General features: G+C 37.1%; 1 protein-coding gene across 1 annotated transcript; it reads left to right on the top strand.

The window, feature by feature from the left end:
• The first annotated feature begins 6,216 nt into the window (after positions 1-6,216).
• LOC116259111 (uncharacterized) lies at positions 6,217-8,066 on the top strand. The gene is made up of 3 exons (XM_031636753.2): positions 6,217-6,349; positions 6,460-6,547; positions 7,059-8,066. The coding sequence occupies exons 1-3, from the start codon at positions 6,341-6,343 to the stop codon at positions 7,628-7,630; spliced, it is 669 nt and encodes a 222-aa protein (XP_031492613.1). The 5' UTR covers positions 6,217-6,340; the 3' UTR covers positions 7,631-8,066.
• The last annotated feature ends 6,519 nt before the right edge of the window (positions 8,067-14,585 follow it).

Genomic DNA, 14,585 nt, shown 5'->3' with positions numbered 1-14,585 from the left:
CAAAAGGATCACTGGTACACAATTTGTTCCATCAGCATCAATTGGCAGACACCTTCATGAAATCCTTAAGCTAGTCAAAATTCTATGCCTTGAAAAACAAACTGGGCCTTTCTAGTCTGCTTAGTATGATGGAAAGTAAACCCAATGTCAATGGAGATAATGATAAGGAGAGTCTTAACCGATGCTAACTCAAAGGCAATGGTGTTGAAGGAAATCGTCCAGTTTGAAAAGTGGCTATCAAGAGATAAGAAATAAAATGTTATCGTATCCCAACAAAAAGAGAATGTTGTTGATTCCCATTTTTGTAAACTGAATGTAAATAATGATGAAAAATTACCACCATCTTGTACTCATGAGAACGGCTGAATAAAATTTCTCTCCTTCTCTCATAGATGCAGGTTCAATCTGAACCAAGCCAGGTTAATCTTGATATTCTAGTGAAGGAAATTCGGTCATTGATAACTTACTACCTAAAATGTCATAGGTGGTTGTGAGTTTGCCATATCTAGTCATTTATTATTTTATCTTTTTTCATGTACATAGATGAGGTATCTGATTATCTTGCCAGTGCCATTTTTATCCCTTCATGGGAAAAGTGCCATATAACTTCATATATGTGCTCCATTGAAAGGGAAGATAATATAATTTGATCTATAACATGTTGGCCGGTTATCTCTCGTGAACATAGGCCAGTGGCTGAACCACATTAAGTGCTTGTGGAGAATATGGTTCTCAAATAGAAGTCTATAGAATGGCACAAATTATCTGGCATGGTCCAAGTCTGCCATGCTTTATCTCAGTGGCAAGTCAAAGCTTGATTATATCACCGGAGATCCCCCAGGCCCAATGAGAATGATCCTTCATATAAAGAGTGGTGATCCAATAATCCTCTCGACATGTCTTGGCTGATCAACTCTATGGAACCCAACATTGCTCAAGAGTTGTATTTTGCCCAAACTGCCACTCGAATATGGAAGAAAGCCAAGAATATTTATGGTGAAAAGAATAAACTTGCTCGAATGTTCCACTTGTCTCAAAGCATCCGCAACATTAAAGGGAAGTTCAACCTCTCAGTGAACATTTGGGAGAACTGCATGGTAAATGGGATGAGTTAGATTATCTTATGACTGAGAGATTGAGTTCTAGAGAAAAAATCCATGAGCAGCAAAAAATATTTGAGCTTCCTGCTAGTCTTGAACCTGAGTATGAAACAGCGAGAAAGTAGATTCTTACGTTGTCAGCATTGCCTTTCCTGTCCGCTGCATGTTCTTTTCTTTTGAGTGATTCATCTAGGAAAATCATGATGAACCCTGGAGCTGTTAGTGGTGATGGTGAACAGGCTGAGAAGCCTGCGTTTGTTGCTAACAAAGGTATCATTGATGTCAAAGGCAGACTCAGAACAAAGAGATTTTGTACTCACTGTAAGAAGGATGGCCATACCCTTGACCATTGCCAGTACATCTATGGGAGGCCAAATGATTTGAAGAAACCTAAAGATGCAACAGCAAGTGCCGAAACCTCAGCTACTAAGCAGAAATATGAATCACCAGATATGCCGATTCTTTTAAAAAAGATCAATGAACTGCTTCATTGTGTTGATGGATCTCAATTTGTAGTCACTGCCTCAGCTCAGTCGAACTATGAAATTGGCAATAAAGGTACAGTTTCATCCAACTAGTGGGCTATTGATTCTGGGGCCAGCGAGCACATGACCATGAATGGAGATTTTTCCAAGAATCTTTCTGCTCATAAAAGTTGCACTACAGTACCATAGTCAACCGATCTCACATGAAAGTTAGTGGCACAGGTTGTTTATGGTTCTTTTATTTTTCATGCTTATCTAAAGCTCTATATATGCCTGACATCTCCTCTTAACTCGTTATCTATCTCTAAGATCACTAGCGACATGAATTGTGAAGTTATTTTTTCACCTACTAATGTGATAATACATGACCGAGTGACGACGAAGAAGACTGGTGAGGGCTCTCTAAATCCCGACCTCTATATTGGAGCGATGCAGTGCTCACTACATGCTATATCATAAATTGCTCTCTTTCCAGGTAGCTAAAAGGAAAAGCTCCTCTTGAAATTTTGTTACAAAAAGATCTTGCTACAAAAAGAACTAAAGATCTCTCATATATATGTATTTGGGTGCACCGCTTTTGTAAACATTGGAAGTCGACAAACTCTGTCCTAGAGGCAATAAGTGAGTGTTTCCAGGATATTCATCCTCAAAAAAGGGTTACAGTTGTTATGATGTGAAACAAAATCAGTTTCTGATTTCTCATGATGTTATTTTCAATGAAGAAAACCCTTTCTTTCACTCCTTTGATTAAGATATACAAGGGGAGATCGACTCAAATGTTATCATTCAACCATGCATAGATGAGTACAAAGAGTTTGGCATAGCGATAACTACATCTCAACGGGCTGAATAGCTTCTTGAACACATTCAGAACTCTGAGGAAAATATGCAGGAACACGGACTGGCAAAGATCATGAGGAACTTAATGTTAAGAGATCATAAAGAACCAATCATCACCCCAGACATCTTGATGACTATGTCACTTATGTTGCCAGTATATATCCATGGCAACGAACCTTCAATTTCAGCATCTGTCCAAATGGCATACTGCCTTTCTAAGCAATATGTCTCGTCCGAATGATCCAGTCTCATATCAAGAAGCAAAGACTCAACCTATTTGGGTCCAGGCAATGAATGAAGAGCTCAGTGCACCTCGAAAAAATCACACACGGGACATCACTATCTTACATGAAAATAAGAGACCCATTGGATGCAAGTGGATATATAAAACTAAGTGCAATAATGATGGATTCATAGAAAGACATAAAGCCAAATTGTTGCAAAGGGACACACTCAAACTCAAGGTCTAGAATATGAAGAGACGTTTGCACACATTGCAAAGATGAACACCAAAAGAATTTTATCTCTATGGCATGCAACTTTGGATGGTCGTTGTTCCAGCTAGATGTCAAGAATGCCATCTTATAAGGTGATCTGAATGAGTAGTCATGCAACTTCCCCTAGACACTCTCAAGAAAACAACCCATGGCTAGTGTGTCGTCTCAAGAAATCAATTTATGGGCTAAAACAATCTTGAAAAGTGTGACATCAAAAATTGAGTGTGGCACTAGAAGGAAAACACTTTTCTCATAGTCATGCTAACAATTTAGTATTCATCAAGAGGATTGGAGAAAACTTGGTAATTATTCTCATACATGTTGATGACATTATAATTACTGGAAATAATTTGGACATCATTGCCAAAACTAAAAAAATTATCTACAATGCCTTTGAAATCAAGGACTTGGGAAGACTATTGCACTTCCTGGGCATATAATTCTCCAGATTGAAGAAAGGCATATTCATGTCTCAACACTCCTCGATCTTCTCAAGGAGACTGGTAAAATTAGATCTAAGCCTATTGACACTCCCATTGATCCATATTTTGGTTACTAGACCTGACATTACATTAGTTGTTAGCTTGGTTAGTCAACACATAAGTCCTCCAAAGCTGATTAATGTTAAAATGGTTGATCGAATTTTGAGGTACCTAAAGAAAACTACGGGTCCAAGATTGTGGTATAAGATTAATGGAAACATCGACATTAAAGGATATTCAGACACATATTGGGTAGGTATACTGCATAGAAAATTTATTACTGGCATTGCATTTTCATTGGAGGTAACATGGTCTCATAAAAAGTTAAGGAGTGTAGCACGTCTACTTTTTGCTATCTAAATCTAAAGGAGTAACACTCATAAGAATCAAACAGTTGATCAGGTTTATACCAGCCCACCAGCTCGACTGTTTGCTATTTAAAGGAGTAACACTCATAGGAATCAAACAGATAATCAGGTTTATACCAGGCCACCAGCTCGACTGGTACGAGGCATTCCCCTTTGAGACCAGTTGCCAATGAGGAGGGATTCTGACCCCCAACACCGTGGTTCTACACCCATTGGAGCATGGACGAAGTAGGAGTCATTGTTTTGTGGTGTGAAGCATATGCTTTGCTTTTTGTGCAGCTTTTTAAAATAGGCGGTTTGGTATAGAGTACTCCACATATGCCTTCTGAACTTGGATTCTCAACAAATGGTTATACAAATAATACAGTCAGTCAAAGGTAATTCAAACGATTGCCGCTCTTGGTCATTTCATGATGCACGTCAATTCCTATTTACTTTCTTTGTCATTTGTGTTTTAATGATGACGAATTATGCACGCAAAAATACTGGGCTACCTAATTAATGGGCCTATCAAAGGTTCTATCATTTGAACAACCATCATTGCTTACTATGGGAGATATGGGATTAATTGAAATTAATTTTACAAAAATAGACACAAAAATTTGATGGAATCACAAAAAATCTTGTTCAAGATTTGGTTTCTTTCATTGAGGTGCCTAAATTATATGTAAATCAAGTGTAATTAATGAAAGAAATCGATAGTAAAGTGTACCAAAAGTTTTACGGAAACACACTCAGGTGTTGACTGAACAGAAAAAAACTCGCCGGAGTTTGATGTATTTCATTTAATCGCTTAGATTACGTAGAAAGCTAGTGGTTAAATGGAAGAGATCAAAATTCAACAGTATGTTTGTTATTTCATCAGAGCTTGAGATCACTATGTAAAAAAGTTTTGTAACAATTTGACCTGGGCCCTTCACCTAAAATATCCTTCTCAACTGACGATCATACCTGGCACCTGGTTTTTATTCCATCGGTGACATGACAACTCTTACTGTATGAACAGTTTCAAAATCATGCATGCATTGTTGAAGGCACATCAAACAAATGCATTGCCAATATCAACATATGGTTTGGTGCATCGAACCAGTAAGAATTTTTGTTGTTACAATGCCTTGGATTCTCACTCGTTTTTAAGTTCTTCATCAACTAATATGCACTGAAGCTCATTAAAATCCACGGGATCCCTTCCACCAAATATCGACTAGTAGAAACTACGACGTCTTCTACCAGCTAGGACAAACTAAAGTTCCCAGTTCCTCAAATATTCAATGTTCGTGACAACTTGCAACAATTTTCATATCTTAATTACAGTACTGTCTGTAGGGCATATATGAGTTGAAAATGGTTACATGTACCTTTCCCATGCATAAAAAATTGTGCACCAAGTATGAAATGACCAGAAGTTTTCTGGTTGGTAAAAAAAGAATCTTTTTGTAAGAACAAAAAATAGTAAAAAAAAGTTAAAAGACCAAAAAAAGACTACTTTTTTAAAACTCCAAAAATACCCTTCTCCCTACTATATATATATATATATATATATATATATATATATATATATATATATATATATATATTTGAGTTCATCCAAGGGCATGGACAGGGTGGTGCATGAACTCATTCTCTATATGAATAACCTAAAACTTTCAATCGAAATGTGAAATATGCTTGCCTTCTTTCCTCATTAATCGTGGGTTCCTTATGTTCAGTATATTTAACTTATTTGTGTACGCTCCAGTTGATTTCTAGCTCTTATTAGTGGCGGCCTGATACATTGTGCCCAATTTATATTCCATTTGTATGCTTTACAGATCTTCTATGAAATGGTTGAAATTTCTGACATATAAAGCCAACGCATGGTGTACGCTTTTTGAATTTGTTAAATGCTAACATCTTCTTGAACTTCTCGATCCGCCATACTTAGGCAACAGGCCGGCGGCAAAAAGTTACATCACCGACAAATGTCAAAAGTCAAAAGATTCATCGACCGAAATATTTAAGAAAATGCCAACATGGTATAGCTAGATCCGCATTGAGGCGACCATAGTTTCCTACATGGGTGTGATTCAGATTTATCCAGAAATGTCTACATGTCACTGCGGAATCCTGAATACAGAGCAGTTAATTTCCAACATTGCCTACAGTAGTAGCCTCCACCAAAATCCAGAGTCAGTGAAGAAGAGTCCTGCGACGTGCCTACCGACCCTCTGCAGATTAAAAAATTTCAAGAAATTTATAAAAGTTCTTGTTTTGGAGAGAAGGTAACACCCACTGGAAGCATGTGCAGAGATCGGATTGCCTGGCTGTGCCAACCTAACCAAGTTGATTTCAACGCCTCACCTTCCACCAAACAATTTCTGTGAGAGCACTTGTCCATACCTTATTGGACGGCCGCCATTATTGATCGCTATTTATTCATATTTTCACACCCTTGCCTTACATCTGTATCACGCAGAGAGTTCCTCCCTCCCTCCTCCCTTCTCATTTCACACTGACTTCCTCACCTCTCTCCCCTGCCCGCCCTTTCCACTGCGCGCACAGCGTACTGTTCCCACTTTCATCATCAGAATGTCGAAGGTAAGGTTGCATTTAGCATTCCATCCTTGTAACTCTTCCTTAATCCAAGTTTTTCATCTTCAAACCAGTCTCTAACAAAATTCAGTTTCCGTCTTCTTGAAAAACTTCAGGTATACTCGATTGTAATGAAAGTGAGATTGGACTGTCCTACTTGTCAGAAGAAGATCACCAAAGCATTATGCTCCGTTTGTATTTGTGGTAAAATTCCCTGCCTCTCCTTCTTGCTCTCTCTTTACTATATATAACTTTATATACCCGGTCCCCAAGAAGCCGAAACTCCTTCCCATTCCCCTGTCCACCGAGGTACAGGACAGCTCTGGTACTTAGGTGGGGAGTGATAAACTCAACTACAGTATTGCATCACAATTTGCAGTACAGAAAAATAGTTCCATTGAAGCATTGAAAAATTAATGTATTTCTTTATTCTAGACAACTTGAATCTACCCATATGGTGGTTAAAATGTGCATGTTTTTTGAGTTTTACATCAACTTTTTTTAACAACCATCGTGGGGCAAGAACTTGCGTCATTCGAAAGAGATTCTGATCTGGAATTAATGGTGAAGACACTTATTGGCGATTAATGTTCTGTCGACGAGGGTGATCGCCGATTCGTTTGGACAGTGCTAGTGCTAATCTTAGTGGATTAATTGTTTCTAAGGTTGTGAAATTCTTCTAATGGATGCATGTTTGCCTCGATTGACTGAGCAGATTTGCAGACCAAGAACTTCGATGAGAAGGAGAACACGGTGACAATCACGGGGACGTTCGATCCCGAGAAGTTCATGAAGAAGATCAGCCGCAAGGTTGGCAAGTTTATCCTCAGTTACGAAGTGAACGAGATAAGTGTGAAGAAAGAAGCGAGGGCGCCTAAGAAGGAGACGGCGGCAAAAGGAGAGAAACCAGCGGAGGACAAGAAGAAGGCCAAGAACGACGACAAGGATGACGACAAAAAGAAAGGAGATGACAAGAAAAAAGATCCAGCACCTAAGGCTGATGATAAAGAGCCAGAGAAGTCAGCACCCAAACCAGCCGCTCCAGCGGCAGCAATGATAGAGACGCCGGCGGTCGCCACTGAGGTGTACTCGATTCCGGCGATCGGCGCACCGGCTAGCTGGGGTTACTATGGGCAGTACCCCTATGGGTACTATCCTAAATCTTGCCAAGGCGTCCATGAGAGGCCGCCATATTGCTCATGTGGCAGCAGCCACGGGCAAAACCACTATGGCCAGCAATCGGCCGGGTTCTTCAGCGAGGAGGACTCTACCTGCACGGTCATGTAGGAAGATCTAGATATGACAAAGGCACCGGTCTCAATTGAAGATCTGAAATAAAGTCTTTAGTTATGCTGGATCAGCAGGCGTCACGCGGTGGTGCTGGTTCAGATTGTTAGTGATGTTCCTGATCTGTATGAGACCCAACTTTTTAATTATTTTTTCTCTTTTTTATATCATTGGAACATTATAACCATCGACCGGAAAGATTAGATCCATCAAATATAGACTTCTTCCTTAGCAACCGAGTTAGCTCATGGGTTGAGACACATAATAAGTCTTAGTCAGTTCTTGTGTCTGCTTCTTTAGGCACTTATATGGATCCCAATGATAAATAAATGAGTTCTGAAGTCGAGAAAGGATCGGAACAAAATATATAGAATGTATATGAAGTAGGAGTTATGTCTGATCTTTGTTAATCCAATAAAAAAAGAAAGTACATATATAGCGTGCCTCTCTGAGTACCATATCTTTTATTTGATATAAGTTGCCTTGGCTTTTGTTTCTATAATTTTGAGGGATAGAACTTCTTCCTTTTTTTTTTTTTTTTCCATTTACCACCCCAAATAAAAGCCTTTTGGCCCCTTCCTGGTATGACTCACGCCACATGCTTGGTAATGCCTCACACCCCGAAGGCTTATAGAGCATGCTTGGTAATGCCTCACACCCCGAACTACTTTTTATGATAAAAAAGGCCACGTACTGCCCAGTGCCCTATCTCCCCTTGAGGCACTGATAGAAGCACCGGCTGATCATGTACTGCCTTATGTGGGAAAACTGCAACTAAGAGTGGGTTCTGTGTATGGAATTCAAAACTAGCTAGAATAATGTAACAGTTACTAAACGGCTAAAGCAGGTATCTATTTTTCCAACCAACGGTGAACTAATATACGTGAAGTGACTTTAACGTCAAACAAAAGGAGAAAAGATAAAGGATCTTGTTAGAGACGGCCAGTGTGAACAGCTGGAATGGGCGCGTTGGTGCCACCAACCATGAGCTGCATCATTAACAATTCGACTTACAACCAGACCGAACAGGATTCTGTTGACGCAACCGAGGAGAAATTATTTAATAAGGGATGGAGCCACCAAATTGCCTTAAAAGTTAAAAGTAATTTATCCGAGAGTGAGTAGTGAGTTGCGTGCATCACCATGGCATGGTGTACACAACAGATAGGAATCAAAAATGAAAAAAAAAAAAGGAAGAAAAGTTGGGTTTTTTTTTTTTTATCTTTTTGGCCACCTATTTTTGTTGTTATAGTGGAACTCCCATTTTACTGACTATAGGTATTCTGGTCATTATCACCAAGCAGCATACAACCAGCTTGAATCATCCACTGAATCTACTCTGTGCTTCGTGGAGAATACATGTAGATATCTGTTGATAAGGATCCTACGTCAGACGCCAATTGCACCTCCACTTTACTAATTAGCTTGAACAATTGGTGAGGATTGGTCTTCACTAATGAGAGTAAAAGACAGACTTGATTTGTAAGAATAAAAAACATAATGAAGATCATTATCTGCATAAAATCAGATCTATATAAGTTTCTAACAATAATATATGACTTAACCTTCTTGGTCCACAAAATTTGACTTAATCATCAGATTTTCACAATTTTTTTGTTTTTGAATGATTAAATTTGTTAAAAGAGACCTGAGAAGACTGACAGACAAACCCAAGGAAAAATATTTGGGGAACCTAATTCAGTCAGTACCCGTGGCATCACTGCCTCGCCTTGTTGCTACCGACAATAACTTTTTCAGCTAAAGGTATTATTAGACAATATTTTTCAATATATATCCTAGTAAAAACAATGTCCGTAATCTAATTAACAAAAGAAATACCAAGTATTTCAAACAAGTCACACTCTTTATTTCCGCAAAATGAAAATAAGAGTGATAAAACACATATGACGTTATAGATTAAATTTTCCAACAAAAACAAAACTAATTAAGTAAAATCCAAAAATAAAATGAATTGAGTGATGCCCTATACTAAATCCCAATCTAAAGCCAGAAAGTCCAATATTATCCTCTCTAGCATTGAAATGATGAGATTCACTGGTCCAATATTCCTCTAGACCACGCTAAACTCTCATGGTATCTAATACAGTACTTGCAGAAAAAATGGAAAACCAAAGACTGACTACCCAAAAGTACGAAGCAACTGGCGCAAATGCTACATATTTAAAACAAACCGAAGACTAACACTGCAAAAAAAGAATGGCAATATTTTTTCTTACTTTCGCCTAACGAATGACTGACGAATGACAGAACAAACGACCTCTAAAAGTTTTATAAGAAACTACATAAAGAAAAAATTGAGATTAAAATGACTGCAGAAAGACCGGATTCCCAGACTAAAACTCCGTAAGGTGTCTAAACCTAGCTACTGAAACCTATCAAGATCTACTAGAATAACACGCAAGTACTCCAACAGAAAGAGATGCATGCTAGGTGATAGGCTTCCGCGTTGTTATTACTAACAAATAATATATACGAAAGCAAGAAACAAGGAATGTTGCTCTGTTTCGTCACAAGAACCAAAATACTCAACTAGCCACATTTGCTCCCACCAAAAAACACAGGAGCAAACAAAAAGAAGCCCCTATCTCAGGCACAAAAATAAGGTGCATAAAAAAAAAACCACCCAAATTTGTATATATCTACCATCAGCATCCCTGTATGACACTAGCCTTTGACCCACCCCTACGGAACCTCTTTATGATGAGAAATGTTAACGTAGTAACCAATTCAATTATTTCCACCTCTTCAGGCATGATCTTCTCCCCTCCAAAATCCCTTTCAATCTTCTTTTCCACTAAAACCAGTAATAGCCATGTTGCCTTGATTGAGATTCGCCAAATCGCATCTAAGCATTTCAAATCCCCGGTGTTATGATCTTCCTAGATGCACAAAAGCTTTGGCATCCCTACGACTGAATTGCAGCTATTAACTTATTCCTGCCTCTTTGAAAGTTCACAATAAAAAATAGTTTGATCTTCTTAGAATTCATACAGCTCACTAGAACACAATAAGCCTGTAGCAATCCATATTGACAGAAGAACAAACTGAAATAGAAATGTACATACCTTAGTTTGTTGTTTCGGGCTGTGAAGATCTTTGTCCACTGACTCTTGTGCTCAACGAGGACTGGTTTTTCACCATCCGTCTCTTTCTCATTTAGTTTTGTCTACCTTATTCATTATCCCTTTCGGTAACCACAACATTAGTGGTCAATGTAAGCGGAACGGTTATGTAACTCCTTTCAGTTACTATATTGTTTTGGATCCAGTTCATCATGGGCGGATCTATAACTAAAACCTAATATTCTCCCACTCGCACATGATGGGTCGACTATTTATTTTACTCCGAGAGTACACAAACACTTATCCTTGAATAACATACTAGTGATAGGGTTGTGCGACCCACAATCATAGATATGAATAACCAACCGTGTGCTGTGCTGGTTAATATAAGCACAGTGGCTCAACCTAAAAATAAATTAATTTATGTGTTTTAGTTATACACATAGTTTTATATACCTTAGATCAAATTTAACTTCCACAAGTTTCAAAATATTCATTCCCTCTACATATGATGATGTTGAACATATTAAATTAAGGCTTCTTATATGCCTATTTATTTACCATTGAATCTAGCATATCCTTTTGGTGATTTAATTTTTGCTGACAGTAAACAATAAGCATCTGTAAAGTGATAAATGATCTTCTTCTCCTACATGTACTTATTAAATTAAAACTAGCTATTTTCACAGATATGCCTCATCAGATTGAATCATTCATAATCTTCAGGCAACACACTAAAGGAGCATCACTAATTCATCATTACAAAATGCAGTCAAGAGTTCATAGAGCATGAAAAAAAAAAAGATGCCTCTATGAATGTTAAATTCATTATCCATGGCACTCACACAATAAAGGAGTCAGGAATATCCTTCATTTCCCATACCACCAAAAGTCCAACCTCTCCAAGAGAATCGACTAGAGTTCCCAAATATATCTCTTTCAATCCAACTTAGAAAATCTGAGCCCTTGGATCTGGTTACTACGTCTATATGATTTTATAAGATCATGTTAGTCTTATGATCTTTAATGTAAGACCTCATGTTAATCCAATCAATGTGATGTTTTAATATAAATGTGTAAAAGATGTTACCAATGTACTGTGTCTAAAATTCATTGACATCTCAACATACAAACTGCTTGTCAGTGAGTGAGCCTAGGTCTTATTCATCTCATCTCAGCTCATCTTTCATGTGACGCCTGAGGCGATCAGTTCATGTCAACAGACAATATCTACCTGGTTGTATAAGCTAACATAGATATGTAACATACTTAAAAGGAATTATCACACAAAAGTTCAACTTTGATATTATTAAGTCCCATAGACATTACATATTTTTTGAATAAATTAGCAGTAATTGTTTAGTCAATGGATCAGGGTAATTCCACTAATGTAAATATAATTTAACAACATTTTTCCTTTTTGAACAACATCTCAAAGGTACTTACATTTGGTATAATGTGTTTGGTTCTATTATAAAAATTTAAAATGCAACGCTGCTTGATTGCCACAATAGACAGTAATTTGGACATTTGCATATGAGATGATTTCAAAATGCTTAAATAATCTCCAAAACCAAACACCTTCTTGCATTGCCATAGGATCTAGCTATAAATTTTGCTTTCATGGTTGATAGGGCTACACATCTTTGTTTCTTACTACACCAAGATATTGCATCATGGTTAAGCAAAAACACATATCTTGATGTGGATTTTCGTTCATCGTGGTCTCCTTCCTAATTTGCATTCTCCACAATGATAGCATAGAATCAATTTTTCAATGCCTTTCAAGTACCACATAATTCTTTTAACTGCAGTATATCAAGGATTTGATTGGTATCGGCTGACCATACCGACTTCATGGCACATGCATGACCATTTACACATAGATAGGTACATGAGACTACCAACCGCATTGGAATTTGGTACTCTTGACATTTAGAGTTTTTCGTCTAATGTTTGTGAACACATTTTTATTGGTAGATTATCACTTTTTTCCTAACTAGTTTTTAGCTTTGCATATTAAATCTCTTTAAGACCTTCTTTATGCATGACTCCTATGACAGAGAAAGGAGTCTTTTTGAGTGATCTTTTTTAATTTCAATGCCTAGAATAAATGTTGCTTCACCCATGTTCTTTCATCTCAAAATGAATAGACAATCAGTCCTTGATTGATTTCAGTAACTCCATGTCATTACTAGCTAATAGTATATCACCAACATACAATGAGAGAATCACAAAATTTTTTGTTTGTTGTCTCATATAAACACAATGGACTTCATGAACCATATCAAACTATTTGAAATGATGGTCTCATGAAATCTTAAATATCATTGTCTGGATGATTGCTTAAGCCCAAAAATGGATTGTTTGAGCTTGCAAACTTTGCACTCATAGACCTGGCAATATACCCATCAGGTTGTTCCATGTAAATTTTTCATCCAATTCTCCATCAAGGAATGTTTTCTTCACATCCATTTGATGTAATTCCAGATTAATATATGAGACAATAGATAGTATGATGATAAACTTTCTTCTTCCTGAATCCAATTTTCCATGTGGATGAAAAGGATCATGAACGTATGCCACTGACCCCTAAGGTCTTAAATGGCTATGGTTAGGTCATCTACCTATCCATAGTTCATAAGGAGTTGATGAAATAAATTTAATAGAAGCACGGTTAAAACACATGTTGCAGTCAGTAAACAATCCCCCCAAAAGGAGATAAACAATTGTGTTTGCGCCATCATAGATCCGGCCATTTCCACTAAGGTTCTATTCCTCCTTTTTGCAACTAATTTTGTTGTAGAGTACAATGAGTGGTCATTTCCCTATCTATTCCTTTCTCATCACACAATTCCTTAAAGGTTTAAACTGTTCTGACAAATATTCTCTACTGTGGTATGTTCTAAGAGCTTTGTTTTGATGATAAGTTGGTTCTCTACCAAATTCATAAAATGTCAACAAAATCTAGTTCTTCATATTTATTGGAGATAAGATATACACATCTATACTGAGAATAGTCGTAATAAATGTAATAAAATATGGTGCATCGTGTCCACTAGCTACACTCATAGGACCACATATGTTTGGATGAATTAATTGCAATAGAGTATCAGCCCTCATTGCCTTACCAAATGGTATCATATGATGCAATAGGCTCACTGATGTTGTCCACTGACTGTAGTGATGCCCATGGGCTGGAGATCTCACCACTTTTATATAATCCATCTATACTGCCTGACATTGTGACTATATGCATAAAAAAATATAGACATGGACTAAGGCATACATTTTATATCATGGTAATTAGTTTGAACAAGGTCAAGTAAAATGTTCAATATTTCATATTGAACACCTAAATTTGGACAAGTGCATAGTATCAAGATATAACTCCAAAAAAATAGATCCATAACATGAACATGGATCCAACATAAAACTTCATGAAATGGACCTTTGGCTACCATGCACTGCTAAAGCAAATAATGGATAAAAGAAAAATAGCATGGATTTCAAACACGGTGCCATCATATCAAGAATGAATATATAATCAAGACTATTAGAATGAGATGAAATGGATGATGTATTGAAATGAGATCCAAATCAACCATGATACCAAGTTCAAGTATCATAATATATATATATATATATATATATATATCTTATCCATAATCCAAATGGAAACTACATTTAATGAATGAAATGAATGACCACTGTCCACATTAGGTAAATAGAGAAAATAAAATTCACATGTGAATCTGATCCAACATTTAAAAAAAATACATACATATATATATATATATATATATATATATATGTGTGTGTGTGTGTGTGTGTGTGTGTGTGTAATTCTCTCTGCTCATTCCATACTCATG

This window comes from Nymphaea colorata, chromosome 8, assembly GCF_008831285.2.
Source record: "Nymphaea colorata isolate Beijing-Zhang1983 chromosome 8, ASM883128v2, whole genome shotgun sequence".
Classification (NCBI taxonomy): domain Eukaryota; kingdom Viridiplantae; phylum Streptophyta; class Magnoliopsida; order Nymphaeales; family Nymphaeaceae; genus Nymphaea; species Nymphaea colorata.
This window is presented reverse-complemented; position numbering and strand designations above follow the sequence as displayed.

Coding starts and splice junctions, on each gene's coding strand:
- LOC116259111 (XM_031636753.2), top strand. Junction 6,548..7,058: donor ATGCTCCGTTTGTATTTGTG/GTAAAATTCCCT, acceptor TTGACTGAGCAG/ATTTGCAGACCAAGAACTTC.